Raw genomic sequence first — 24738 nt, 5'->3', positions numbered from 1 at the left:
CCAATTTTGAATCAGTCAGCTGTTCCACATCTGATTCTGAATGTTGCTTCTTAACTTACATACAGGTTTCTCAGGAGACAGTCAAGGTGGTCTTGTATCCCCATCTCTCTACGGATTTTCCACAATTTGTTGTGATCCACAAAGTCAAAGACTTTAGTCATGAAACAGATGTTTTTTCCTGGAACTCTCTTGCTTTATCTATGATTGAACAAATGCTGGCAATTTGATCTCTAGTTCCTCTGCCTCTTTGAAACTCAGCTTGTGCATCTGGAATTTCTTGGTTCATGCACTGTTGAAACTAGCTTGAAGGATTTTGAGCATAACCTTGCTATCATGTGAAATCAGCACCACTGTATGGCAGTTTGAACATTTCTTAGCATTGCTCTTGTTTGGGTTTGGAATGAAAACTGACCTCTTCCAGTCCTGTGGCCACTGAGGAGTTTTTCCATTTGCTGAAATACTAAATACTGAATGCCGAAATTTAACACCATAAACTCTTAGGATTTTAAATAGCTCAGCTGGAATTCGTCACCTCTACTAGCTTTGTTTGCAGTAATGCTTCCTAAGTCCCACTTGACTCCACATTTCAACATGTCTGGATCTAGGTGAGTGACCATATCACTGTGGTTATCTCTGTCATTAAGACCATTTTTGTATATTCTTCTGTGTATTCTTGATATCTCTTTTGCTTCTATTAAGTCCTTACCATTTCTGTCCTTCATCGTGCCCATCCTTACACGACATTTTGCCTTGATATCTCCAATTTTCTTGACAAGCTCTCTAGATTTTCCCATTCTATTGTTTTCCTCTACTTCAATGCACTGTTCATTTAAGAAGGCCTTCTTATTTCTCTTTACTATTCTGTGGAGCTCTGCATTCAGTTGAGTATATCTTTCCATTTGATTCTTGCCTTTTATTGGTCTTCTTTTCTCAGCTATTTGTAAAGCTCCTCAGACAACCACTTTGCCTTTTTGCATTTCTTTTTCTTTGGGATGGTTTTGGCCACTGCCTTCTGCACAATTTTACAATCCTCCTTCCATAGTTCTTCAGGCATTCTGTCCACCAGATCTAATCCCTTGAATCTATTCTTCACCTCCACTCCATAATCATAAAATATTTGATTCAGGTCATACCTGAATGGTCTAGTGGTTTTTCCCTACTTTCTTCATTATAAGCCTGAATTTTGCAATAAGGAGCTCATGATCTGAGCCACAGTCACCTCCCTATCTTGTTTTTGCTTACTGTATAGAGCTTCTCCATCTTGGGTACAAAAAATATAATCCATGTGACTTCAGTATTGATCATCTGGTGATGTCCATATGTAGTCATCTTATGTTTTGTTGGAAGAGGGTGTTTTCTATGATCAGTGTGTTCTCTTGACAAAACTCTGTTAGCCTTTTCCCTGCTTCATTTTGGACCCCAAGGCCAAACCTGCCTGTTATTCCAGGTATATCGTGACTTCTTACTTTTGCATTCCAATCCTCTAGATGAAAAGGACATCTTTTTTTCGTGTTAGTTCTAGGATGTCTTGTTGTCTTCATCAAACCAGTCAAATTCAGCTTCTACGGCATCAGTGGTTGGGGCACAGACTTGGATTACTGTGGTGTTAAACGGTTTGCCTTGGAAATGAACCAAGATCATTCTGTTGTTTTTGCAGTTGCACCCCTGTACTGCATTTCAGACTCTTTATTGACTATAAGGACTATTCCATTTCCTCTAAGAGAAATTTGGTATAATGTTAATCTGAATTAAATTAGATGAACATTAATTCCAATCCATTTAGGTTTACTGATTCCTAAGATGTCAATGTTCAATCTTGTCACCTTCTGCTTGACCATGTCCAATTTACGTTGATTCAGGAACTGGATGCCATGATCTTAGTTTTCTGAATGTTGAGCTTTAAGCCAACTTTTTCACTCTCTTTCACTTTCATCAAGAGGCTCTTTAGTTCTTCTTCACTTTCTGCCATAAGGGTAGTGTCATCTGCATATCTGAAGATATTGATATTTCTCCAGCAAGCTTGTTTCCAGCTTGTGTTCCCCACTCAACAAACCAGGTATATAGGCTTTAAGAATCAGATTTGAGAATATCACTTAATGACCTAGGAAAATACTCAGGAAATTTAAAACTGTGAAGTGAAAAAAAAAGATGAAAAACTATATATGCAATAAGATATAATTTTATTATTTTATATAAATAATATGAGATTATATTTAAAAAATATGGGCTTCTCTGGTGGCTTAGATGGTAAAGGTGGCTCCCTGCAATGCAGGAGACCTGGGTTGGATGGCCAAGTTGGGAAGATCCCCTGAGGGAGGGCATGGCAACACACACCAGTATTCCTGCCTGGAGAATCCAATGAACAGAGGAACCTGGGGGGCTACAGTCCATGCAGTTGCAAAGAGTCGGACATGACTGAGCGACTAAGCACGGCACATATTAAAATATAATAAGCAGACATATGTTCTTATCAAGATAGTGAAATTCTTTCAAATTTTCTAAAATGAACAGAAAATACTTTTTATAATCAGAAAAAAAATACACTATTAAAAATGTTTGCAAGTAACTTTGTGGAAAAAATGTGAAAAATTTACTTCAAAATCAACTTCTATCTTCTTTTCAGTGCCATTAGTACTGTTCTGAATCTTGCAGCCAAAAGCAGTTGCCTTAATAATATCAGATGATAAGAAATATAACAATGTTTGAATTTCAGGGCCAGGAAGACAAACTGGACCATATTATGTTCACCCAAGATTGTCAAATGAGCTCTCTATAAGACAATAACATGGCAGACCACTGCTACCAGAATATAATCAATTGCCCTTCTACCTCCTCTCAGTGGTGTCACCGGCTAACTCAAAATTTTCATTATTCACTTTCTACCAATTAGGAAAACCAGCCAGCAGGAACACCAGCCATCTAAATCTTCAAACTGCTCTTTGGTCCAAAATAGAAAAAGCTCTTCAAACCCTGTTCACCAAACTAGCCATCAGAAGTCCAAGCTGTCCAAATCATACTTCAGTATAAAAATGCTCGTTCAATACTACTTTGCATAGCTTCTAATTTGGTCCCACCATCTATCCCTCACTTCCTTTCTAAATGCTATGTGTTAGAAATTATGATCCATCAGCAACAGTACAGACCAGTCATTAAGCCTGGAACAAAGGCTTCCAAGATAGCTTAGCTGGTAAAGAATCCGCCTGCAATGCAGAGATCCCAGTTCGATTCCTGGGTCAGGAAGACCTACTGGAGAAGGGATAGGCTACCCACCTCAGTATTCTTGGGCTTCCCTTGGGGCTCAGATGGTAAAGAATCCACCTGCAATGAGGGAGACCTACGTTTGATCCCTGGGTTGGGAAGATCCCCTGGAGAAGGGAAAGGCTACCCACTTCTGTATTCTGGCCTGGAGAATTCCATGGACTGTATAGTCCACAGGGTTGCAAAGAGTTGGACACCACTGAGTGACTTTCACTGTCACTTTCACTGGCTGAAACCAAATTCACCAGCCCAAATTCACCTACAGCTATGTGACCACAGGTAAATTGCTTAAATTCTCAATTTCCTCATTCATAAAGTAGAATCAATAATAGTACCTATAAGATTATCATTAGGTTTATGTGAGTTAATGTGTAGTTAGAGTTTAGAACATTTGCTTCTGCCACATAATGAGTGTTTGATAATTCATTTATTTTTATTAGAAAACTCACCTGTACTCTCAACCTAACCCTTACATATTCATCCCAAGGATGTGGCTCTTAATGAAGTGCTCCCAAGTAAGGCTATTTTTTCTTTCACACCATGTATGTATAAGACACTGCCTGGAAGTGAGGTTTCTTCTTGCTCCTGAGTGCAGTTTCCAATCTATCGTTCCTCTTCCAAAGATCCCATCTTCTTTGAAGCACCTGTAGTCAGATCTTGCTACAAGCTGCTCTTTGCCACACTGCCTCATCCATTGATCTCACTTATGGGCCACTCTATCAGCTACCTCTATCACCACTACTTATTTCAGCATTCTTAGTAACCTCAAATCCCTTAGGTAATACACCCAACAATTTTATCTCACGATTCTTTGGCCTTCTTAAAACCTGTTTCATTTTTGTTAAAAAAAAAAAAAAAAAAGGAAGATGATGATGATGATGATGCAGTCAGAAGAGATTTACTCCATCTTTATCTTCATGCTTCCAGATCCAAACTATATTTCATCTATACCCACAAATTCTGGGAGATTTTTCTGTTATAATAGAAATGTCGCTGCTTCTATTTAAGGCCACTCTCTCAACTTTTTCTCCTCAATCTCATCCCTAGTCTCCTTCCCAAGGACTTCACTCCTACAGATATCTCCTCTTTTTCTTAAACCACGCATCTAAACAATTTACTTGATTTTTCTCTTTCTCTTGCACTCTTTATCAGCAAACTCTGACAGTTCTATCTCCAAAATATACCTCAGATCTACTGTTTACCACCTGTACTGCTCTTGTTTAGTCCAAGCTGCTTCCATCTGTCTGCTGGAACAAAATAACAGCATTCTCACTGGTCTTCCACCTCTATTTTCAACGCTTATAACGTAGTCCATCTTCTATATAGCAACCAGTTACCTTTCTAAAATGTAAATCATATCTCCAATTAACGCTTACTCCTTGGAAGGAAAGTTATGACCAACCTAGATAGCATATTCAAAAGCAGAGACATTACTTTGCCAACAAAGGTCCGTCTAGTCAAGGCTATGGTTTTTCCAGTGGTCATGTATGGATGTGAGAGTTGGACTATAAAGAAAGCTGAGCACCGAAGAATTGATGCTTTTGAACTGTGGTGTTGGAGAAGACTCTTGAGAGTCCCTTGGACTGCAAGGAGATCCAACCAGCCCATCCCAAAGGAGATCAGTCCTGGTTGTTCATTGGAAGGACTGATGTTGAAGCTGAAACTCCAATACTTTGGCCACCTGATGCGAAGAGCTGACTCATTGGAAAAGACCCTGATGCTGGCAAAGATTGAGGGCAGGAGGAGAAGGGGATGACAGAGGATGAGATGGTTGGATGGCATCACCGACTCGATGGACATGGGTTTGGGTGGACTCAGGGAGTTGGTAATGGACAGAGAGGCCTGGCGTGCTGTGATTCATGGGGTCGCAAAGAGTCAGACAAGACTGAGTGACTGAACTGAACTGAACTGAAAGCCTTGCCACTAAAATTAAGTCCAAAATTTCCATTCTAGACTACAAGGCCCTAAACAATCTGGCTCCTGCCTATATCTCTGTCATTATTTCCATCCTCTTTTTCATTTACTGTATCTGGCTATCCTGCTCTTCTTACCATCCCACTAACCATGTCAGTTTATTTTTCATGGCTTCTGTATTTGCTTTGGCATAAAATGATGTTCTCTCTGATCTTCTCATGGCTCACTTTTCTATATTCACATTTAATTCAAATGTCTCCTTCCCAGTCATGACTAACTACCCTCAAGTATACTGTCTCATCTTCTCCACAGCACTTAGCAATACCTGAAGTTATTTTTTTTATGTTATTGTCTCTAGCCTCACCCAATGTTAACTTCTTGAAAGTAGAAACACTTGAATTATATCTATATCCTCCACACCCAGACACCCCTTCTGGAACATCAATGGAGGTCAACTATTTCTTGACAGACTGACTAAAGTCTCCATAATAATCAGGAGTAGACTATATTCTTCTTCTCTGGTATTGAGGGCCAGGTCTGACATGCCTGGGGTCAGAAATGTCCCCTGGAGTAGGAAATGCAACCTGCTCCAGTATTCTGGCTTGGAAAATTCCATGGACAGAGGAGTCTGATGGCTACAGTCCACGCAGTCACAAGTCGGAAAATACTGAACAACTGAGCATGCACTGACATGTCTACTGATGGGTTAAGCATTTCACAGAAAAGGACAAAGAAAAAATAAAAGAACCCTTGCTTTTAAATAATTCAAGATCCATTTAAGGAAGAAGAGCTACTAACCCAAGTCACTAAAATACTAACTTGACTCTTGAATAACACAGGTTTTAACTACGTCTGTCAACTCACTTTTTTTTTTTAAATAAACACGTACTACTGTACTAAACAATGCAAGATCACTTGAATCCATGGATGCAGAATTACAGGTGAAAGGGCTGACTGTAAAGTTATATGAGGATTTCTGACTGCATGGAGGGGAAGGTCAGCGTCTCTAACCTTGGTGTTGTTCAAGGATCAACTGTATTTACAAAGCAAACTATCATGTTCCATATGTTAGACTTACATATGTATACACAGTAGAAATCGGCAAGAGAGGAACCTTTAGGAAAAAATAATTCTATTAATATGAGTATATATCATTTTACAGACGAGGAAACTGAGGTTCAGGCAGCTCAAGCAATTCACTCAAAGTTAATAATTAGGAAAGACAACACTACCACTACAATACTTTAATTAGTCTCCAATTAAAATAAATTAATTAATTTAGAAAAAAGAACAACTAGGAAAGAAGTCAAGTTCAAACACACCTCTTGATGTCAAAGCCCATTCTCATAGGAAACTATTTCAGTCATGTCCTTATAATAAGAGCTGGCTACTACGAAAGATACATCTACCAGAAGTAAGACTAAATATTTGTCAGGGACATCTGGAAGTCTATAACTCCACCAATATTAAATCCCCAAAGGGCTTGAGTCCTTGAGTCTTGAAATATAAAACAGATCATCAGTTCCCTGAAAAAAAACAGAGCCTATCACCCACAGGACACTAGGATTGATAAAACAAAAAGTTTAATAGTTAACGAAGGGATTTTTAAATTATATTCAAACTATCCTTAGAAGTGAAATGTTTTAGGAAACTTTCCATAGAAGCTTCCTGCTTCACTCAGATCCAAGCTAGCCACTCTGAATGAATTAGTTATTAATTATACAGGAAAAAAAATGTGTGTTTATGTGTGAGTGTGCATAGATGTACATGTATCCAAGTCTTTTTATGGGCAAATGAGCTATTGTCAATAAATTTTTGCAATTAATATCTGATGAAAATAGGATGAAATTTATGGAAAGGGATTTTTTAATGGAATGAGCATGAAAATTAGGAAAGATGAGAAAGGATAAGTAACAGGGGAAATAAGCAAATAGATGAACATGGCTATGTTAAATATTAGGAGAGTGGAAAGATTAGATGTCATGGGACAGATTATTAAGACTTACGTTGCTATTTTGGAAAATAAAGAGTCATTTTTCTGTGTTAGAGAGTACTAATGTGATCACAATGTCTATAGAAGTATACCACTGTTAATAACTTGCATGTAATATGTTTAAACTTAATTGTTGGCACATTTCATGGGAAAGCCATCTTATAACCGAACTGGACGGAGTTTCTCAAGGGCAAATTTCACATCTGATTCATCTTGCATTTCCCAGTGCCTAGCAAAGTGTTTTGAGTGTACTTAATTATAGGGGTGCAATAACTAATAAAATGAATAGGACTAAACTGAGATACATTGAATTTACTTGGTCAAATTGAATTAGAATGGTCAGGAATGGGAACTATTAATTACCCTCACAAATACACTTTTATTCCTCCATTTTAGATACCAAAATATACTTACTTAAGTAACTTCTGTTCTACTTACAATGAGCTTAGAGTAATAGCCCTCTATTTACAGCTTTATTATCTATACTTTACAAAGAGGCTGTAATGTACATAGCAGAAGTATAATCCGCTTTATACATAGATGAAATTGAGTCATAGAGAGACATCATATTATTTTTCCACAGGATTACTTTTATATTACTGCCACCTAAAAGTGACTCAGTGCAACAGAGGAGATCTGAACATAAACTCCAAAAGCATTACTTTCCTCACCAAAGTTCATCTTAAAAGATTCAATCATAAAAGCAAAATTATGTAATATGCAAATAAACATGTTTGATAGTCCAAAAAAGGCACAGAGATGACTGCTTTTAGGAACAGAAGTTCTTGTTACTGCATTCTTTTTTCACATAAAATAGAGAGCATTGTTCTTATCAGAATGTACAGAGAGCAAACATATAAGCAAGGGCAGGGAATCTACCTGATGATTTTGCATAATACTCATCCTCAGTTACATTATCTCTACTGCTGTGTTTATTATTTTGATAACTGATATTTGGAGCATTTTTCTGCTTGTCAAAGACATTAAGTGGGACTAGTCTTAAGTGCTAAGGCAGTCTTAAGTCATCTTCAATGGTTCATTTAACTTTCTATTACTTATTTTTTAAATTCAGTTTGTCATCACACTGTTTTATCTTTTTTTACCAACTGAGCTATCAGGGAAGCTTTTATTTCACAGTAAACCAAATTGTGAAGGACACAAAAGGTATTTATTTTACCATTTCAATCAAATTTGCTTTCTAATAGGTTTGTTCCTAAAAGTGAAACTTGTTTTCAAGATCATTTACGTTTCTGACTTGGTTTGTTGATCCTGTATCACTCAGAAACCTGTTTTTCAATGCAAAGCAAACTAGCCATCTAGTCAAAGGTTTCAGCAGCTAGTATTATATAAAAATGGAAGACCTGGTTTTTTAATAAGATCCTAAGAAAAAAAGAGTCACAAATTGATTTTATTTCTTCTTTAATCACAGTAATTCAACTAAAAATTTGCAAAATAACATCTCATAATATGAATTACTAAATATGGAAGGCTAAAATTAAGCCAATGTCTTTTTAAGTTAGCAAGGGAACTCTGTCACCTCAAATCTTTCAATTACCTCACGTTAGGCATGGAAATAGTGAGATGTTTTCCTAGAGATCATTTATAAAGTGAATGTGTATGTATGTGTGTATACGTGTATGAGCATGCATGTGTATGTCCATGTGTATGAGTGTGCGTGCCTATGTACATGTGAACCGAGGACATGAGCATGTGTGTATTTCTGATCACTTTTGCGGTCTTAGTAAAACTTCTGTTGTAATAAGTAGAATGTGCTCACATTAACAATATAGCAAGCAACATACTTAAGAGTTTAAGGATTAAGGTGTCAATCAGCTCATCTTACCAGGTGAGCAGTTGGAAATCAATTAGTATTCCCAAGTCCTTAAAGATAAACAGGAAAGAAATGTAATTCCTTATTTATAAAAGAGAACAAAAGTTATTAAGAAAATATTTTATTCAACCTGGTCAAGAAAGCATAATGATCTGCCTTGACTTTCACAACTCAATACATTCATAAAGACAAACAATGGTATTCATTCTACCATATAAATACAATGCTGATAACATCAGCTGATAATATGGAAGTCATATATTATTTAATATAAATGTATTATTATCATCCTTTCTTACAGTTTTATTGAAATATTTTGTTGTTGCTTTTGTTTAGTCACTCAGTCATGTCTGACTCTTTTGAGACCCCTTGGACTGTACCCGGCCAGGTTTTCTCTGTCCATGGGATTTTCTGGGAAAGATTACTGGCGTGGCTTGCCAACGCCAAGCTGGGTGATCTTCCCAACCCAGGAATCAAACCCGAGTCTCCGTGTTTCCTGCATTGCAGGTGCATTCTTTACCACTGAGCCACGGGGAAGCCCTTAGTGAGATATTATTAACAAAATCATAAGATATTTAAAGTTTACATTATAATGATCCTGATATAAACATGTGAAAGGGTTCCTCCCATCAATTCACACAATCATTACCTCAAATTTTGCCATTTTTTTAAAAAGAACATTTAAGTTCTGCCAGCAAATTTCAATTATGCAACACAATGTTATCAACTATAGTTGCCATGTTATATATTAAGGTCTCAAGACTTATTCATCTTACAACTCAAAGTTTGTGCCCTTTTACCAACATCTTCCTATTTCTTCCATACCCCATTATCCCTTTGCTTTGTCTTTAGAAACAGACATAATACATTGTAAAAAGGGGCCTCAAGTAAAGTCTCAAAAGAATCCCTGCTAAAGAAATAAATTTTTGCAAGTTAATGACTACAACTGACATTTATCAAGGCCTACTATATGCCACTGGGGAAGGAAGTGGCAACCCACTCCAGTATTCATGCCTGGAAAATTCCATGGGTAGAGGAGCCTAGTGGGCTACAGTCCATGGGGTTGCAAAGAGTCAGACCCAAGTGAGCACACACACAAAATGACTATATGACAAGCATTATTCTGAGTGTTTTATAAATATGCCAATTAATTCTCACTACCTTATGAAATTAGTATTCTTATTTCTCCACTTCATTGAGAAACTAAGGAGAACAAGAGCTCACCAAAGAAATTATCCATATCTTGAGATGATTAGAAAGAAATTGTTGTTGGTCACTGTAAGTCTTATCCATAAGTGGAAAAAGCAAGATTTAAAGGTGTGTGTGTGTGTGTGTGTGTACACACACACAGAGAAATGAGAGGCAGCAGGAAGTGGAGGAAGGAGCAATAACTAAAAAAGGAATAAAGAATCTAATATCTCCCAAGCGCTTCTAAATGCAAAGCATTTATAACATTCATATAATCTTAATAGTCTGATCAAGAAGGTATTAACTCCATTTTACAGATGAAAAAATAAGGGTCATAAAGGTTAAGTGGCTGTCCTAAAATATTGAACTCCAATCTTTGTGACTAAAATCCAAACTCTTTTCAATAAGCCATGCTGTAAAGGAAAATAAAATTAAGGCAAGGATGGAGTAAAGGGATAATAAAGAATGCAAATCCAGAAAAAAGACTGGAGATAAACCAGCTTTTAGAAGTTCTTTGATGGATACTGGGATAAGACAGAGCACTACTGTCGCAGAGCTATGATGCTTTTAAACTAGAATGCAGGGCTGTCAGAAGCCAGAATGGCTATTTGATTTCAAGAATCAGTGCCTTTGATCCCTTCAACATTATTCTTCTTGCCTACCCTAGCTCATTGTCAGCAAATCTGGTATGAAAAAAAGCAATGGCAAATTCACCTAGATTCGCTAGTCCCATACTGAGCAATTGCAGAGTACATACAAGTGGCCTGGCCTAGCTCAGCACATGGACAGCTTTACCCAAATTGAAATGCCAGTCCATCAGTGTACATATGTTACATGGCCACAGCAGAAGCCAAGAAACATTTTCATATTGATGTAAAGGTAGGTACAGTTCAGGTGTGACTAAAATTTTCCATTTCAAAATGACAGCCAAGAGAACCACAAATGAGGACTCAAAACTTCAGTTTCCTAACAATCCCAATGTATCATTTTTGACCAAAATATCATAAAGACAAGTTGAGAATCTTTTCCATCAACTGAGATTAAAAAACCAATATCAATTTTGTTTATGAACATAAATATATTTTATACTATATTGGCCAGATTCATCAACTTCTAGTAGATTTTACCTTTTGGGGGGACAGGGGTATGTATGTCTGTGTATTTATGTGTTTCATGTCAATCCCCTACCAAAATCAGTTTGTTGATTTCAGGTAAAATCTGTTTCAAAACATACTGGGGCCTCCAGGTTGGCATGGATTAAGGGAGAAAGAAGGTTGGACAACTAGCCTGGCCAGAGCCCTAGGTGACATGGAAGTGAAGTAAGGTCCAGAGTGACCCAGGCTTGATCACTGGCAGCACATGTACAAAATTAGATTCCACCTGGTCATGGCTTCTAGTCCTAAGCGGCCCACGTGAGTCGAAGGACACCACGGTTAGAAAACAAAAATAGTTGTTTCCCCATCACAGAAAGGAGGCTTTCAATAATTTCACTTACTTGAGTGGAAAAATTCTTGTTTTACTCTATGAAGTGGTAAATATCAAGCTATAAAAGTGTGTACACACTGCAGCAATTTTTAAAAATATGTAAGTGCACATAAGAAAACACAGTAAAAATAAATATACCAAAACGCTAGTAGTAATTATAACAGGGTGGTAACCTATAATTGATTGCTTTTCTCATCTTTTCTCAGGTATTTTTTTCTAATTTGATTACATTATTTCATTAACAGGAAAAGAAATCAAGTAAAAATAACTTATGAAATTAAAAGCTGATTTTGAAGATAGACTATGCCTGCAAGATCTATTTTCTGCTTCTAAGTATCAGCCTTTTTTTAAAATGCTTTCAACTAAATTTTCATATATATCTGTCAATGAACTCTGCAGGAGCATTGCCCATCAGCCCTAGGTATGAGAAAAAAATATAGAAAATTTAAATTCATTTTCAAAATTCTATGTTATTTCAGGTCTTTTTGCTTAGTTTACTCCTTAAGATGCTCTTTAATCCACAGCTTGGTTTAGTGTATTGTTGCCAAGGTTGATGAGAGAAAGCAAGACAAGCATTAGCAACATTTTCAAAAATCTGGTGCAAGCTAGTTCAGAAGGGAAATTCACATTATTATTAACCACTTTAGTCATCAGTGTCTTACATCAGGTTAAGCAACTAACAGCAAATACAACAATATTATTGTTAATCTCACAAAGTATATTGTATTAATTGTAACTTTACAAACACTAAACACTATGCCAACTGAAAGTCTTGTGTGGGAAAAGAAAGAATAAAAATGGTGGATTATACTAAACTATATAAAAAGGAATTTGGTAAACTAGAGAAGGATGGTATGTGATTTACATGTTAAAAACAAAATGAAAACTAGGCGACTGTTGTAAAGGAAGGTTTTTAACTATTTATATACATTTCTGCTATATTCATAGTGGTATAAGTAATAGGCACTCAAACAGCAAAAGAACAGATACAACATCTATAATGTACTTCACAAATTCAAGTTATGGATTACATATTAGAGAATGACTAATCTAATTGCTAGAGTTTGGAATATAACCAATATATTCATTGTTGGTTATACATCCAACTCATCACTAATAATATTATTGCCTGTGTTTGTATAAAAACTATTTTACAAATGCTTTCACATGGTTGTCTCTGCTGATCTTTTCCCAAGTCCACTGAAGTAAGTGGATATCTATACACAAAGTCAAGTTTATCATTGGTTAAGACCAAAACAGTTTTCTAAATATCCAAAGTTCATTCTATTATATCATATTGCTTCCAACAGCTTTAATGCCTCTAACTTATGTGATTCTAGTGCACAACAGACATTCAATAATTATCTAATAAATGAATGAATTTTGATCTCAAAAAAGTAGATAAGATTATAAAGAATATAACTGAGAGTAGAGGTGCCCCATGCCTTATTTGGTATACCATGTGTTCAACATACCACTTCATAACAGTCAAACATAACAGCTTGACCCTCTCCAAGGCTGCTTGTTTCTGTTTGCTGAAAGAAAAAGTCTCTATTCTATGAAGCTATGTCAAATAATGTGAATATCTACTGTGAAAAATATAATTCATTCATCCTACTCAGAAGAACTGATATTGTGATGCCTAAGTGACAGACATAGCTCCCCAAAATTGAGAATAAGGTAAAGTCCAATCTCAAAAACTAAAATTTTACTACACACTAAGAGATCCAAAGAGTAGGGAATAAACTTTAAACTATCCTTGATTTAGCCCCTGGGTGCGCTCATGATGCCCACCTCTCTACACCCAAGTTTGAACAACTTCTTGGTTTTCTTGCTCTTACTGAAGAAGTAGATGAAAGTGTACAGTGCCCAAGTAAGTTGACCCTAAGATTAAATCCTGAATGGCCTTCATTTCAAATCTGGACATGCAAATACCACCTTGTTTCAATTCAGTAAATCCAATGTCCTTCAAATGTTCTAACAGTGCTGTCACTATTAGACAGTATATATTACAGTATTATATTACAGTATATTAGCATCTTTTTTAAAAAAATGTCAAATATTCTCTCAGTTTGGGGGACATTTCAGGTCAAAAAGTGAAAATCATCATATTGTGTATACCTCTCACACTGGAATTTTAGAGAGAGAGAGAATCAGATAAATAAATAAGGCCCCAGAAGGCAGAAACTTCCCTGCATAAAGTCTAGAGAGGCTTCAAGCAGAGGTGGGATTTAGGGTATTTTTTGGATGCAAGGCCAAATGTATGGCCAAAATGTGTTGTATCCTTTATCTCCTTCTAAAGTAAGGATAGAAGAAAGAAAAGTGAAGTTGCTCAGTTGTGTCCGACTCTTTGCGACCCCATGGACTGTAGCCTACCAGGTTCCTCCATCCATGGGATTTTCCAGGCAAGAATACTGGAGTGGGTTGCCATTTCCTTCTGCAGGAGATCTTCCCGACCCAGGGAATGAACTTGGGTCTCCCGCATTGTAGGCAGACGCTTTACTGTCTGAGCCACCAGGGAAGCTCAAGGATAGAAGGGACTGATGTTATTTAAAAGTTTAAGAACCACCTTTCTAGTGAAGTAATTCTCAAAGTGTATTTTTTAAACCACTCAGATGTTTACCTCCAGGTCCAATTTCAGATCCCAGTAAATATACCACACTGACCCTACTCTATCTCCATCTTTCCCCACTCTCCAGTCATCCCCCCAACAGTGAGGGTGTCACTATTAATGGAATGTGCTCTAATCGTCAAATCTATTCAGGTAGGGAAAAAAAACTTAAGAACCAAGGTGACGGCAAAGGGAGAAGGCCACATGTCCCAGGCCTAGCATTCATAAAATTCTATTTACATGATTAATACTATTTCCAAATTAAGATACACAGATATTGTATTTCTGTGGTTGTTAAAGCATTAATGTGGTACATGCATATGCTGAAATCAGTCTGTTTTATTTTTATAACCTAGTGTTGGCATTTTTTCACACTTTAATATAATAGGAACCTTAAAATATAAACTGGATTTCTACTCCAGGGATCCCTCTCTTTCTCTGACTTTTGAGAGGTCCTTCTTAGAATCATTGGTCTAGTTTCTAGAATTGAGGCAATCATAAAGCCAAAATAAAGGGCACTGAGATTGGGGGCACTCATTTAAATGTTAAATTAAACTTTTAAAAGGGCACTTGAGGGATTAAAACTGTAGTTTACAAAATACAAATTTATTATATTTCTGGGATGTTTGCCAGCAAAACATGAAATCCTAAAAAATCCAAAGCAACAGTCAACAGAAGACCTGAGCTGATAGCTGTGGGACCTCGAGCAATTCTCTCAATTGCTCTGGGTCTCTGTTATCAATTATCTTGAAGGGGCTTCACACAGCTAGTTCCTTCATGGTCCGTTTCAGTTTTAAAATCTATTTCAAATCCAGTAATTACAGAGGTACTAAAAGTTACATTCAATATATAAATGTCTAATAATTTCAAAACAAAGGACTCTTCATATATAATTCTTAAACATTAAGAACTATCTCATAATAACTGTAGAATTTCATCAAAATGGTCCCATTGGCTATGTGTCATTTGCTTCAAACAAAGCCTGAGCCACGAGAAAACTATTTTAACACCCTGAGAAGATTAAATAGTTAATCCACTGGGAAACCAAGTTCAAAGACAGAATTCACAAATCTGCTCTCCAGAGAGAAGCATTAAAAATAACAAACATCCATTTTATTTTTAATAAAATCATTTTAATGATACACCGAATACAAGTGATACCATCTAGCATGCATTTTCACTGATGTGTCTTCCTTCTTAAATCTGAAACTTAAGGCAGTTGCATACCTAATGTTGACAGAAAATAACAATTTATAAGTCAAGGTCACATAGGTGAGCTATAACACATCTTGGGGGAAACGATCCATAACAATGGATATTTCATGTTCATTTTTTTGGGGAGAAATGGATGAGAACTAGAAGATTGGGCACATTATGAAATTAACTACCAAGATAATTTCTGCTTTCTTGGCTTCACTAAACTGGAATTTCTAGTGCATCATTTACAAACCCATAATTATGCATCAAAATATTAACTAATTAGCAGGTAAGAGGGTAAGAGCTCAAGGGGTAGTAATAATTAGACATGAAATCTGAACTTCTGTGGAGTTCTAAATAACAATCAGGCCTCCCACACTATAAACTTAATAAACCTTATCTGAAGAAAAAGTATCAACTCATATTTAAATAAATAATTTCACTGACTTTAAGCTCACATCATCCACAAGCTCTTTAGTCTCTTCTGTTTCATTTCCTTTACTTTATGGTCCAAATCCAAAGACATACAAGTAGGGTACACATATCACACATACAAAAATAGAAATATCTTTCTAATGCACAGGCTTTGGAGTCCAAATTTTGTATGACATGTGCTTGTAAGCAGGGCACAATTTCTGTTTTTTAAGTCACTGCCCTTCAGGAAATTATGAACTAAAAAAAATGCTATTGAAGAAAATAAGGAACAGATAAAAACTAAACTGCAACAACTTTCTTTAATTTCTAGTTTGTGCTACTGATATGTTTTGTGTTAGATTCAACGTAGTTTGTGCACTAAAAGTGCCTCAGATTACTAGGTCTAAGCTCCATGAAAGTGGGAACCACGTCTGTCATGTATGTTCTGTATCCTCAGTAGTAGGAAAGTGTTCTGCACATAGTAGGCACATAATAAATGTTTGATGCATGAAGGGAGGAATAAATAAATGATCGAACAGCAGATAACCATATGTTTCCACAAAATATTTCTAAAAGCCTTGCTTATCTGCCTGTACATTCTTTAGACATTAAATTGTTTCAAATAAGTTACATTACATGTATATTTGTGTTTTAGCTTGAAAGATCCTTATTACATTGACATTAATATGTGAAATATTTTGAAAACATTTGGAAATATTTTTAAGAACAAAGAAACAGCTACTAGAAGCTGAGTTTGAGTTCCATTTCTGGTATTTAGTGGCTGAGAAACCTTGAACAGGTCACCTGGTATCTTTGAGATTCATTTTTCCATCTGTAAGATAGGGATAATATCTGTCCAACCCACCTCATACAGCTTTAATGTATATTAAATAAAATATTGCATATTTGTATTACAGCCAGAATTGGACAAAGAGACCACAAAAGCCGAAAAGTTTCCTCCTAAGTAACAGCAGTACCTACAATAAATATATTGTGGGAAAGTCAAGTTTAAAATGTTAAAATAGTTCCTTCCTATCAATAAAGAGGCAGCACTAGTGCCAACAGTTTGGCTAACAGCAAAAAACCATACATTTAATATACCGCATACGCAAAGTTCTTACAACCCTTAATACCTCAGCATGAGGAAAAAGAAAAGTTCAGGGAGGTCACATTGCAAATCAGTGCCAGGGACAGACTCAAAACAGAGAATTTACAATCCAATCAGCGCTTAAGCTAGCTGAGCAATGTCACTTCTTAAAAATGCTGTAGTAAGGTAAAAAACACAGCAAATTAAACAACATTACACACTAATTCAAACTTGCTGTCAAGGATATGTCCTGTTCTTTGCAAAAGCTATGCAAAAAACCTTAGCTCACAACCACATAGACAATGACATGAAAACACAACGGTCCTTTCTGTATCTCCATTTTCCTTCAGTTCCTCTCGTATTTTGCAAGCTAAAATTCTTGGGAAAAAAGTTTCAAATATTATATCAGCATCAGTCGTGGAAACTATGAACTGTCCAGTCATCTTGCTTGGCCCCACAGTAGGTGCCTTGCAGCAAACACTGTACTTTCCTTCACATCATTTCATAAAGTTCCAGATTTAGAATTCAAAATGTTTGAGTTTAAAATGTTAACTGAATGGTTCAATTCAGTATACTACTTAGGTAATAAGAATAGGATATACACTAAACCTCATTGCTCATTTTTGTAGATGGCATCTATCAGCTTACTACATTTTCTAGGAAGTCAGTTACCATCAACCTATTACCCATAACTTTCTGTACCTATGCAACTCAGAGGGGAAAAATGTTACTGTTAAATCAAATCTTACATGGATATATGTGCATAGATACATATGTGTGTGTGTTTATATATACAACCACTCTAAAAACAGACACCCAATATTTTGGTATTTTCTTAATCTACAGAAAATACCAGATCTATGACGTGGTGACTGTGACAGTTTTTTCATTTTTCACTTTTTTATTGGAGCCTGGTTGCTTTACACTGCTGTATCAGTTTCTGTTGTATGGCAAAGTCAATCAGCCATACACATAAATCCCCTCTTTCAGGGATTTCCTTCCCTAATTAGGTCACCACAGAGCACTGAGTACAGTTCCCCATGCTAGTTATCTATTTTATACATAGTAGTGTGTATGTGTCAATCCCAATTTCCCAATTCATCCCACCCCCTAATTCCTCCTTGGTATCCATATACTTGTTCTCTACATCTATGTCTCTATTTCTGCTTTACAAATAAGATTATCTATACCATTTTTCTGGATTTCACATATATGCATTAATATATGATATCTGTTTTCCTCTTTTCTGACTTACTTCACTCTGTATGACAGCCTCTAATCCATTTATGTCTCTGCAAATGACACAATTTCATTCCGTTTTATGGCTGAGTAATATTTGTGAACAATTTTTTTTCTATACTCTCTCACATTTTTAAAAACTTGTAGAGCAGCACTATTCAATGGAAATATCATGGCAACAACATTACATTTAATTTTAAAATTTCTGGTAGCCATGTTTTAAAAAAGGAAAAGTAGATGAAATTATTATAATTTTAATATTTTATTTAACTCAACATCTCAAAATACTATCATTTTAATATGTAATCAATATAAAGATCATTGATATATTTACATTCATTTTCTCAAACTGTCTTTAAATCAAATACATATATATATATATATATATATAAAACACAGAAAATACATGTCAATCTGGAGACTAAATTTCCATCAGAAATACTTTATAAAGTATTTAAATTTGATAAACTTTACAGTTAAAAAATAGGTCCATATAATTACATTGTTCCAGGCATACTTACAAGCTTTCCAAAACCTAAATGGGCAGTTTTTAAATTTAATTAACATTAAATAAAATTTAAAATTTAGCTTCTCAGTTGTGTTGAAACCAAGCAACCCATCAGGGCCTTCCTGGGGACAGACATACCCAACCCTATGTCACCAGGCTCTTGTTTGCAGAAAAGTTTTAGCCGTCCCCAAGTTCTTAAGAGCATATTTAATCAGAGTAATGCAGACAGAAAGGAAAACAGTCAGGCAAGACAAAGTATTAACAGTTCTATTTGTATTAAAACTAACTCGAAGGCCATTAGTTCCTCCACAAGGGCTGTAGATAATATTCTGAGCCACATGCCTGAGTGGTTTTACAGATACTAAAACCCCCACCAAGTGGAAGAAGTTAACCTCATGCTGACCACAAGCAGGTAGACCCCACACCAGTTGGAACCAGAAGGTTGATGATGTTAACTCCTGAAATACCAAAATGTTAACTCCTGTTACCTCACCACCAACCAATCAGAAAGATAACCAAAAGCTGATTAGGCACCCTGTGACCCTGTCCCTCACCTTGCCCTTAAACACCCTTCCCTGAAAGCCATCAGGGAATTTGCATCTTTTGAGCATGAACTGCCCCATTCTCCTTGCTTGGCTTCAGAGTGGGTACCCTTCAATAAGCTATCCTTTGCTTCACCAAAACCTGGTGTCAATAGATTGGCTTTGCTGTGTGATGGGAGTGAAACCAAGTTTGGTTTGGTTAGAGCATTAATCATAATTTGAGTGCCCAACAGCCACATGGGGTTGCATAGTGGTGGAGGGGGGTCCTAAATCCACATCTACACAATGAAAGAAAGATACCCTACAGAACACCTCCATGCTGCAGGGCTAAGTTACTTCAGTCGTATCCGACTCTGTGCAACTGCATGGATTGTAGCCGGCCAGGCTCCCCTGTCCATGGGACTTCCCAGGCAAGAATACTAGAGTAGGTTGCCATTTCCTTCTCCAGAGGAGCTTCCTGACCCAGGGATTGAACCTGTATTTCTTAGGTCTCCTGCATTGGCAGGAAGGCTCTTTATCACCAACGCCACCAACATCTCAGATATACTCTACCCAAAGGCATTTTTCAGAAATTGAATTTAAAATGTTCTCCCGAAATAAGAAATTTTCTATTTAACTTCTTTTTCCAAAGGTCATATAATATGACCCACGCACTTATTTTGAGAAACCTAAAATACAGTCACAACTTTAACACATTGGTAAATCTCCATATCTGATAAAACACAAAGACTTCTAAGACACTGTGCATTTATGCAAGTACAGCCAACTTTCTATTACTTGTTATTACATTCATTGAAGGTAAAAGTTAATCAAGTGTTCTGATCATTTGTGTCTGTGTATTGATTTATTTATTTACCCTGCTGATAAAGTCTATCACAAACTGGAAAGTAAGACTGGAGGTCACTGCAAAGATTTAAAAATGGGGAAAACAGTTTAGGTAAGTTCAGGTTTCCCCTTTCTGAGCTCTATCTTTTCTAGAAATATAAGGCATAAAAATCCTGTCAGTCATTCATTTTTAATTAAACTAGTTCAGGACCAGCAAGAGGCAAGAAACCTTAAGCTAAGTAAAGGTTTGCAAAGGATGTTCTTGCCTCTCGCCTGTATAGATTTAATGGTTAAGAATTTGAGCTCTAGATTCAAGCTGTCTAGAGTAAGAATGCTATTTCTGCCACTTGCTACCAGTTTAACCTGGGGAAGATCACCTAATCCTTCTGTTTCTCACCTGTAGAATGGCCATAATAATAACAGACCTAAGTCAAAGATTGGTATAAGAAATAAATGCAATTTCACAGCATATAAAACATCTTAACACACAGCACTGATCCTGGCACATACTGTGTGTCCAATAATTATTTCTCTTTTTAGCCCAGAGATTAGGACAAAAGAGATAGAACTTAATTTCAATAAATATCTGTTGTAAATGGAATTAAATGTCCATATACTTTATAAATACAGAAGTGCTATCTAAGCTATTTCTTATCCTATGTAAAGTAAGTTTAACCAGTGAATCTATTCAATGTATTTAATAAAAATAAAATAAACCCTCAAAATACGGCTTACTTCACAACGTGTTTTTATAAAGCCTTTCTCCAACAAACAGACCCACACATATTTCCTTTTTAAAAAGCTAATATGCATATCAAAAGCAAATATAAGTTATTTATCTGTCAATATCACTTTGGGGTGATTCATTACTCTGTTCATCTCCATTGCAAGCAGCATCAGTTTTAACAGCACGATCAATAAACTACCCTATGATATTCTACAGAATTCACAGATAAAAATATTAACTCTGTAACAACAGCTTTTTTCTCTGATAGCCAATTTTTTAATTTTCATTACTATTTTATGCTCCTTCTTCACCTTCTTTGACCAGATCTTCTAATTAACAAAAATGCTTCTTATTGAGTTTCCTCTCTTTTTCCTTCCTCTTCATCGGTGGTGGTAGAGTCACTAGTAAGTGTTAAAAGGCCAAAAGAGAGACAGCAACAGCAAACAGGAGAAACAACTAATCCAACAACTGAATAAATAGCCCTAAAATAACCAGAGAGGCCAAATTAAAACTTCAAAAGTTTTATAACAGGTGATTCTAAACAGTCATAAAAATGTCACCTCCATGGGTGGTTATCTCCTGGTCTGTAAAGGAAATGAGAAATATCTTTGAAATTCATCTTATTCTTTAGATTGATTAAAATACAAAGTATATATAAAACTACCATTTCTATAACAAGATTTGTCACTAAAATAACTATTGAAATGCTGACATGATAGGATAAGAACAGCTTTTCAGAAAGGCTACAAGGGTGGAGAATTTTAAAAAATAATTTCTCAGAGAAAACAGATCATTTTTATAATCCTATAATGTCTACATAAAGAGAAATGAATTCACAGTAAAGTATCAGAGCTATAAAAGAAACGCACTTATTCTACCATGAAGCCTTCATTAATATTTCAGTGATGATGTTGCAATTTTCCATGAGCAACTGTCAGAGCTCCGCTTCTCGATACGTATCAAAACAATCCAAATTACGTTCGATTCTCATGTATCTGTCCTTGACCAAATTACAATTTTGATGTATCTAGTATTTGAAAACTCACACTCGGGAATGTGTAATTTTATCTTGTAACCACCCTGCTGAACCTCAGGATGTTTCTTTTTCACCACTCCCTCATTTAACCCTTCCACTTACTGAAGAGTCTTTTTGCTTCTACAGACTGATCAACAATGAATTTCCCCTTAGATATAATATCCCTTGCAACGCCAGAAATGTCTTCAACACCCACACGCTGGTGCTATCTAGTCCCCGCCGGTGCTTAACAAGACGTCCATTTATTTGCACAGAGATCTAGACCCCCGCGGTTGGCAGCGCTGTGCTGAGGCTTTGTCTCCTGCCAAGAAGGCCGGAGTTGCAGGTACCCGTAAAAACAGTCACGTTACAAATACAAGAAGCGCACCACAACCCTGGAGAGAGGCAGCTCCTCTGGGCAAAGCCCGACAGGCGATCGCCCAAGGCGGCCAAACCTGAGGCAACTGTTCCTCGGGTGCGCGACCCGGAGGGGGCAGACGGCGACGGCTTCTCCCGGTGAGTAGTCAGGACGCCCCCCGGAACCCGGCGCCGCGCAGCCGCCCGTCACCTGCAAACGCCAGGGGGCCGAGGTTTTCCGGCCAGCACCCGGCCTCGCGCGCCAGGTTTCCAGAGCCCCCGGATCCCCGCCGGGCGGCCCCTTAGGTGGCCGCAGCGCGGCGACCAGTACCCCGGATCAGGGCAGATCCTCTCAGGGAGCCCGCAGCCTGCCCTCCGCCGCGTCCGTCCTTACCTGACAGCCACCCGCACCGAGCTCTCGTCCGGGGCGCCCCACATTCCGGCGGCAAGCGACAGCCGGGTCCCTGGGCCTCTGCACCGCACAACTGAAGCGCCGCTGGAGCCGCCGCGCTCGCGCTCAGGAGGCTGGAGCTGCAGGGGGCAGTCGGCTCACCTCCGCCGCACTCCAGCCATGTTGGGCGACTGAATGGAAAGGTGGCGGCGGCTCTGAGGCAGGAGGAGGAGGAGGAGGAGGTGGTGATTCACTGCTCGCGGGTGCCCGCCCCTTCTCCCCAGCTCAGCCCCCAGGACTGGGGCGGAGACGAGGCGCGCTGAATGGCGAGCTCGGCGGTGGCGGCGGAGCCAGCAGGCCGCCGGCGGCCTCCTGCTGGCCGTGTGAGTGCGCCCTGCCCCCTCCGATGGGAACGCGGCCTGCGGGCGGCCGGGCTGAACCCTCCACGCCTGCCTGGACTCTCCCGCTGCTGTCCCGCACTGCGTCAGCGGCGGCCGAGCTGCCGGCCCCACCTATAGCGCTGCCCGGCCTGCGCCCCGCCCTGCCCTCGGTGGGCACTGCCAGGCGCTGCTTGCCGGGAGGCGCGCGGGGGGAGGGATGCCGGCCGCGGGTTGCCCACGCCCGGGGGTGACGAGCCCGGCGCCCTTGCAGGCTGTGAGAACGCTGCGGCTAGTGCCCGCCCTGCTGCAGCCTGCGCCTTCTAAAAGCAAAGCTTGATTCCCCAGTGCAGAGCTTGCAATCTGCCCGCTGCCGCTCTGGTTCGCCTTTGTTTCCACCCTTAGCTTATTGTCCTCTCTCCAGCTTGGACTCTGACCCTTATCCCCAGACCCCTCTGAACGCCCTCCTTCCCAGGAGTCAGTCATTCATACTAAACCCAGCTCCCTGCTTTGGCCACTGCCTCTGGGCAGCTGGGTTGTTCTGCAGTCCATCGCCTGTGGGATGTGGTAATAATTGACTCTTGAGACCCTTGAATGCCTTTCTGTTAAATCATTTGTACACTGGTAAATGAACTGCACCCTGGTACTGCCAAGAGTCCCCAGAACTGTATATCCACCAAGACCTGCTATGTAGTACATCCTTCTCAACTGACTTTCTTTCCCTCTGGCCTTCAAAAAGCACCTCCCAATCCCGTGATTATATCAACATTGACCCATTGTGATTTCTGCTTGTGGCTATTGTTCTTCCCCATGCCTTTAGATAGCTCTGTGGAAACAGCCTTTATTAACTTTGCCACAGAGTATCTTTTGTGGGTTGCCCTATATATATATATATATATACATATGTATACATATGTATATATATATATATATATATATATGGCTTCATTTGAAACAGTATAATACATTAAATGGCTCCATCCAAATAAAGACACTGACCCAAGTACCAACAATGGCACATGTAATCATCCATATCAGAGATACAGCAGCATGGGTCAGGGGCAGTGGCACACATTGGGACATACAGTAAGTGTTCAATGATCTTAAGTGAAGGTCTATGTGATATGTAATAATAGAAGTTTTAAATTTATTCCATCCCTTAACCTCAATACTCTTCTGAGTCCTAATAGACATATAAGTAGGAAGTAAAGAGGGCAGAGATGGTGAATATCTTGTGCAGATCAAATTGGTGGCAAAGCTCTCCAATGGCTGCCCTCTGGAGAGCCTCCTTTCCTTCAGTGTTTTGTCTATCAACAAATCAGAGCACAATTTCCTCCTTCCCTGGCAGTCCCACATTTGGGTGGATCTGGTCTGGCCACTTTGCTTCTTTGGTTGATAAAAGCTACAAGGTAGGCAAGTAAAGCCAAACAAATGTAGCAAGAAAACTGAAAAGAAATGTATAATTTAAAACCTTTTTATTAAAAAAAAAAATTCTCATTTAAAATAGCAGTAGTACATTCATATCACAAACACAAGTGTCACCAGGAACCAGACAAGTAATTTAAGTGAGTGGAGCAAACAGAGTGAGAACTGTGCTAAAATAGAGAACATGGGCTTCTTACAAAGGCAAAGACCCTCCTTGGCTCTGGTCAACTGGAATGCAGACCCAATGCTGCCAAGCTTTTTGTTTGCTTATATGTTTGTTACTTCTCAAGAGACAGAGAAAAGTAAGACTTTTATGTGAAAATTCCTTAGTTTTAAACATCAATAACTAATTCA

General features: G+C 38.1%; 1 protein-coding gene across 5 annotated transcripts in view; it reads right to left on the bottom strand.

The window, feature by feature from the left end:
- Positions 1 to 23068, bottom strand: part of KIF21A (kinesin family member 21A) — a 171892-nt gene extending 148824 nt beyond the window's left edge. For all 5 annotated transcript variants that reach the window (XM_081483369.1, XM_081483372.1, XM_081483371.1 and 2 more), the window contains exon 1: positions 22586 to 23068. In XM_081483369.1, the coding sequence (XP_081339495.1) occupies positions 22586 to 22629 (44 nt within the window). In that variant the 5' untranslated portion in view covers positions 22630 to 23068. The remainder of the gene's footprint in view (positions 1 to 22585) is intronic.
- Between the last annotated feature and the right edge of the window lie 1670 nt (positions 23069 to 24738).

Source organism: Giraffa tippelskirchi, chromosome 4, assembly GCF_054371585.1.
Source record: "Giraffa tippelskirchi isolate mGirTip1 chromosome 4, T2T-mGirTip1v1.2.pri, whole genome shotgun sequence".
In the NCBI taxonomy this organism is placed as follows: Eukaryota; Metazoa; Chordata; class Mammalia; order Artiodactyla; family Giraffidae; genus Giraffa; species Giraffa tippelskirchi.
Note: the sequence above shows the minus strand (reverse complement) of the source record. Positions and strands in the feature narration are given on the sequence as shown.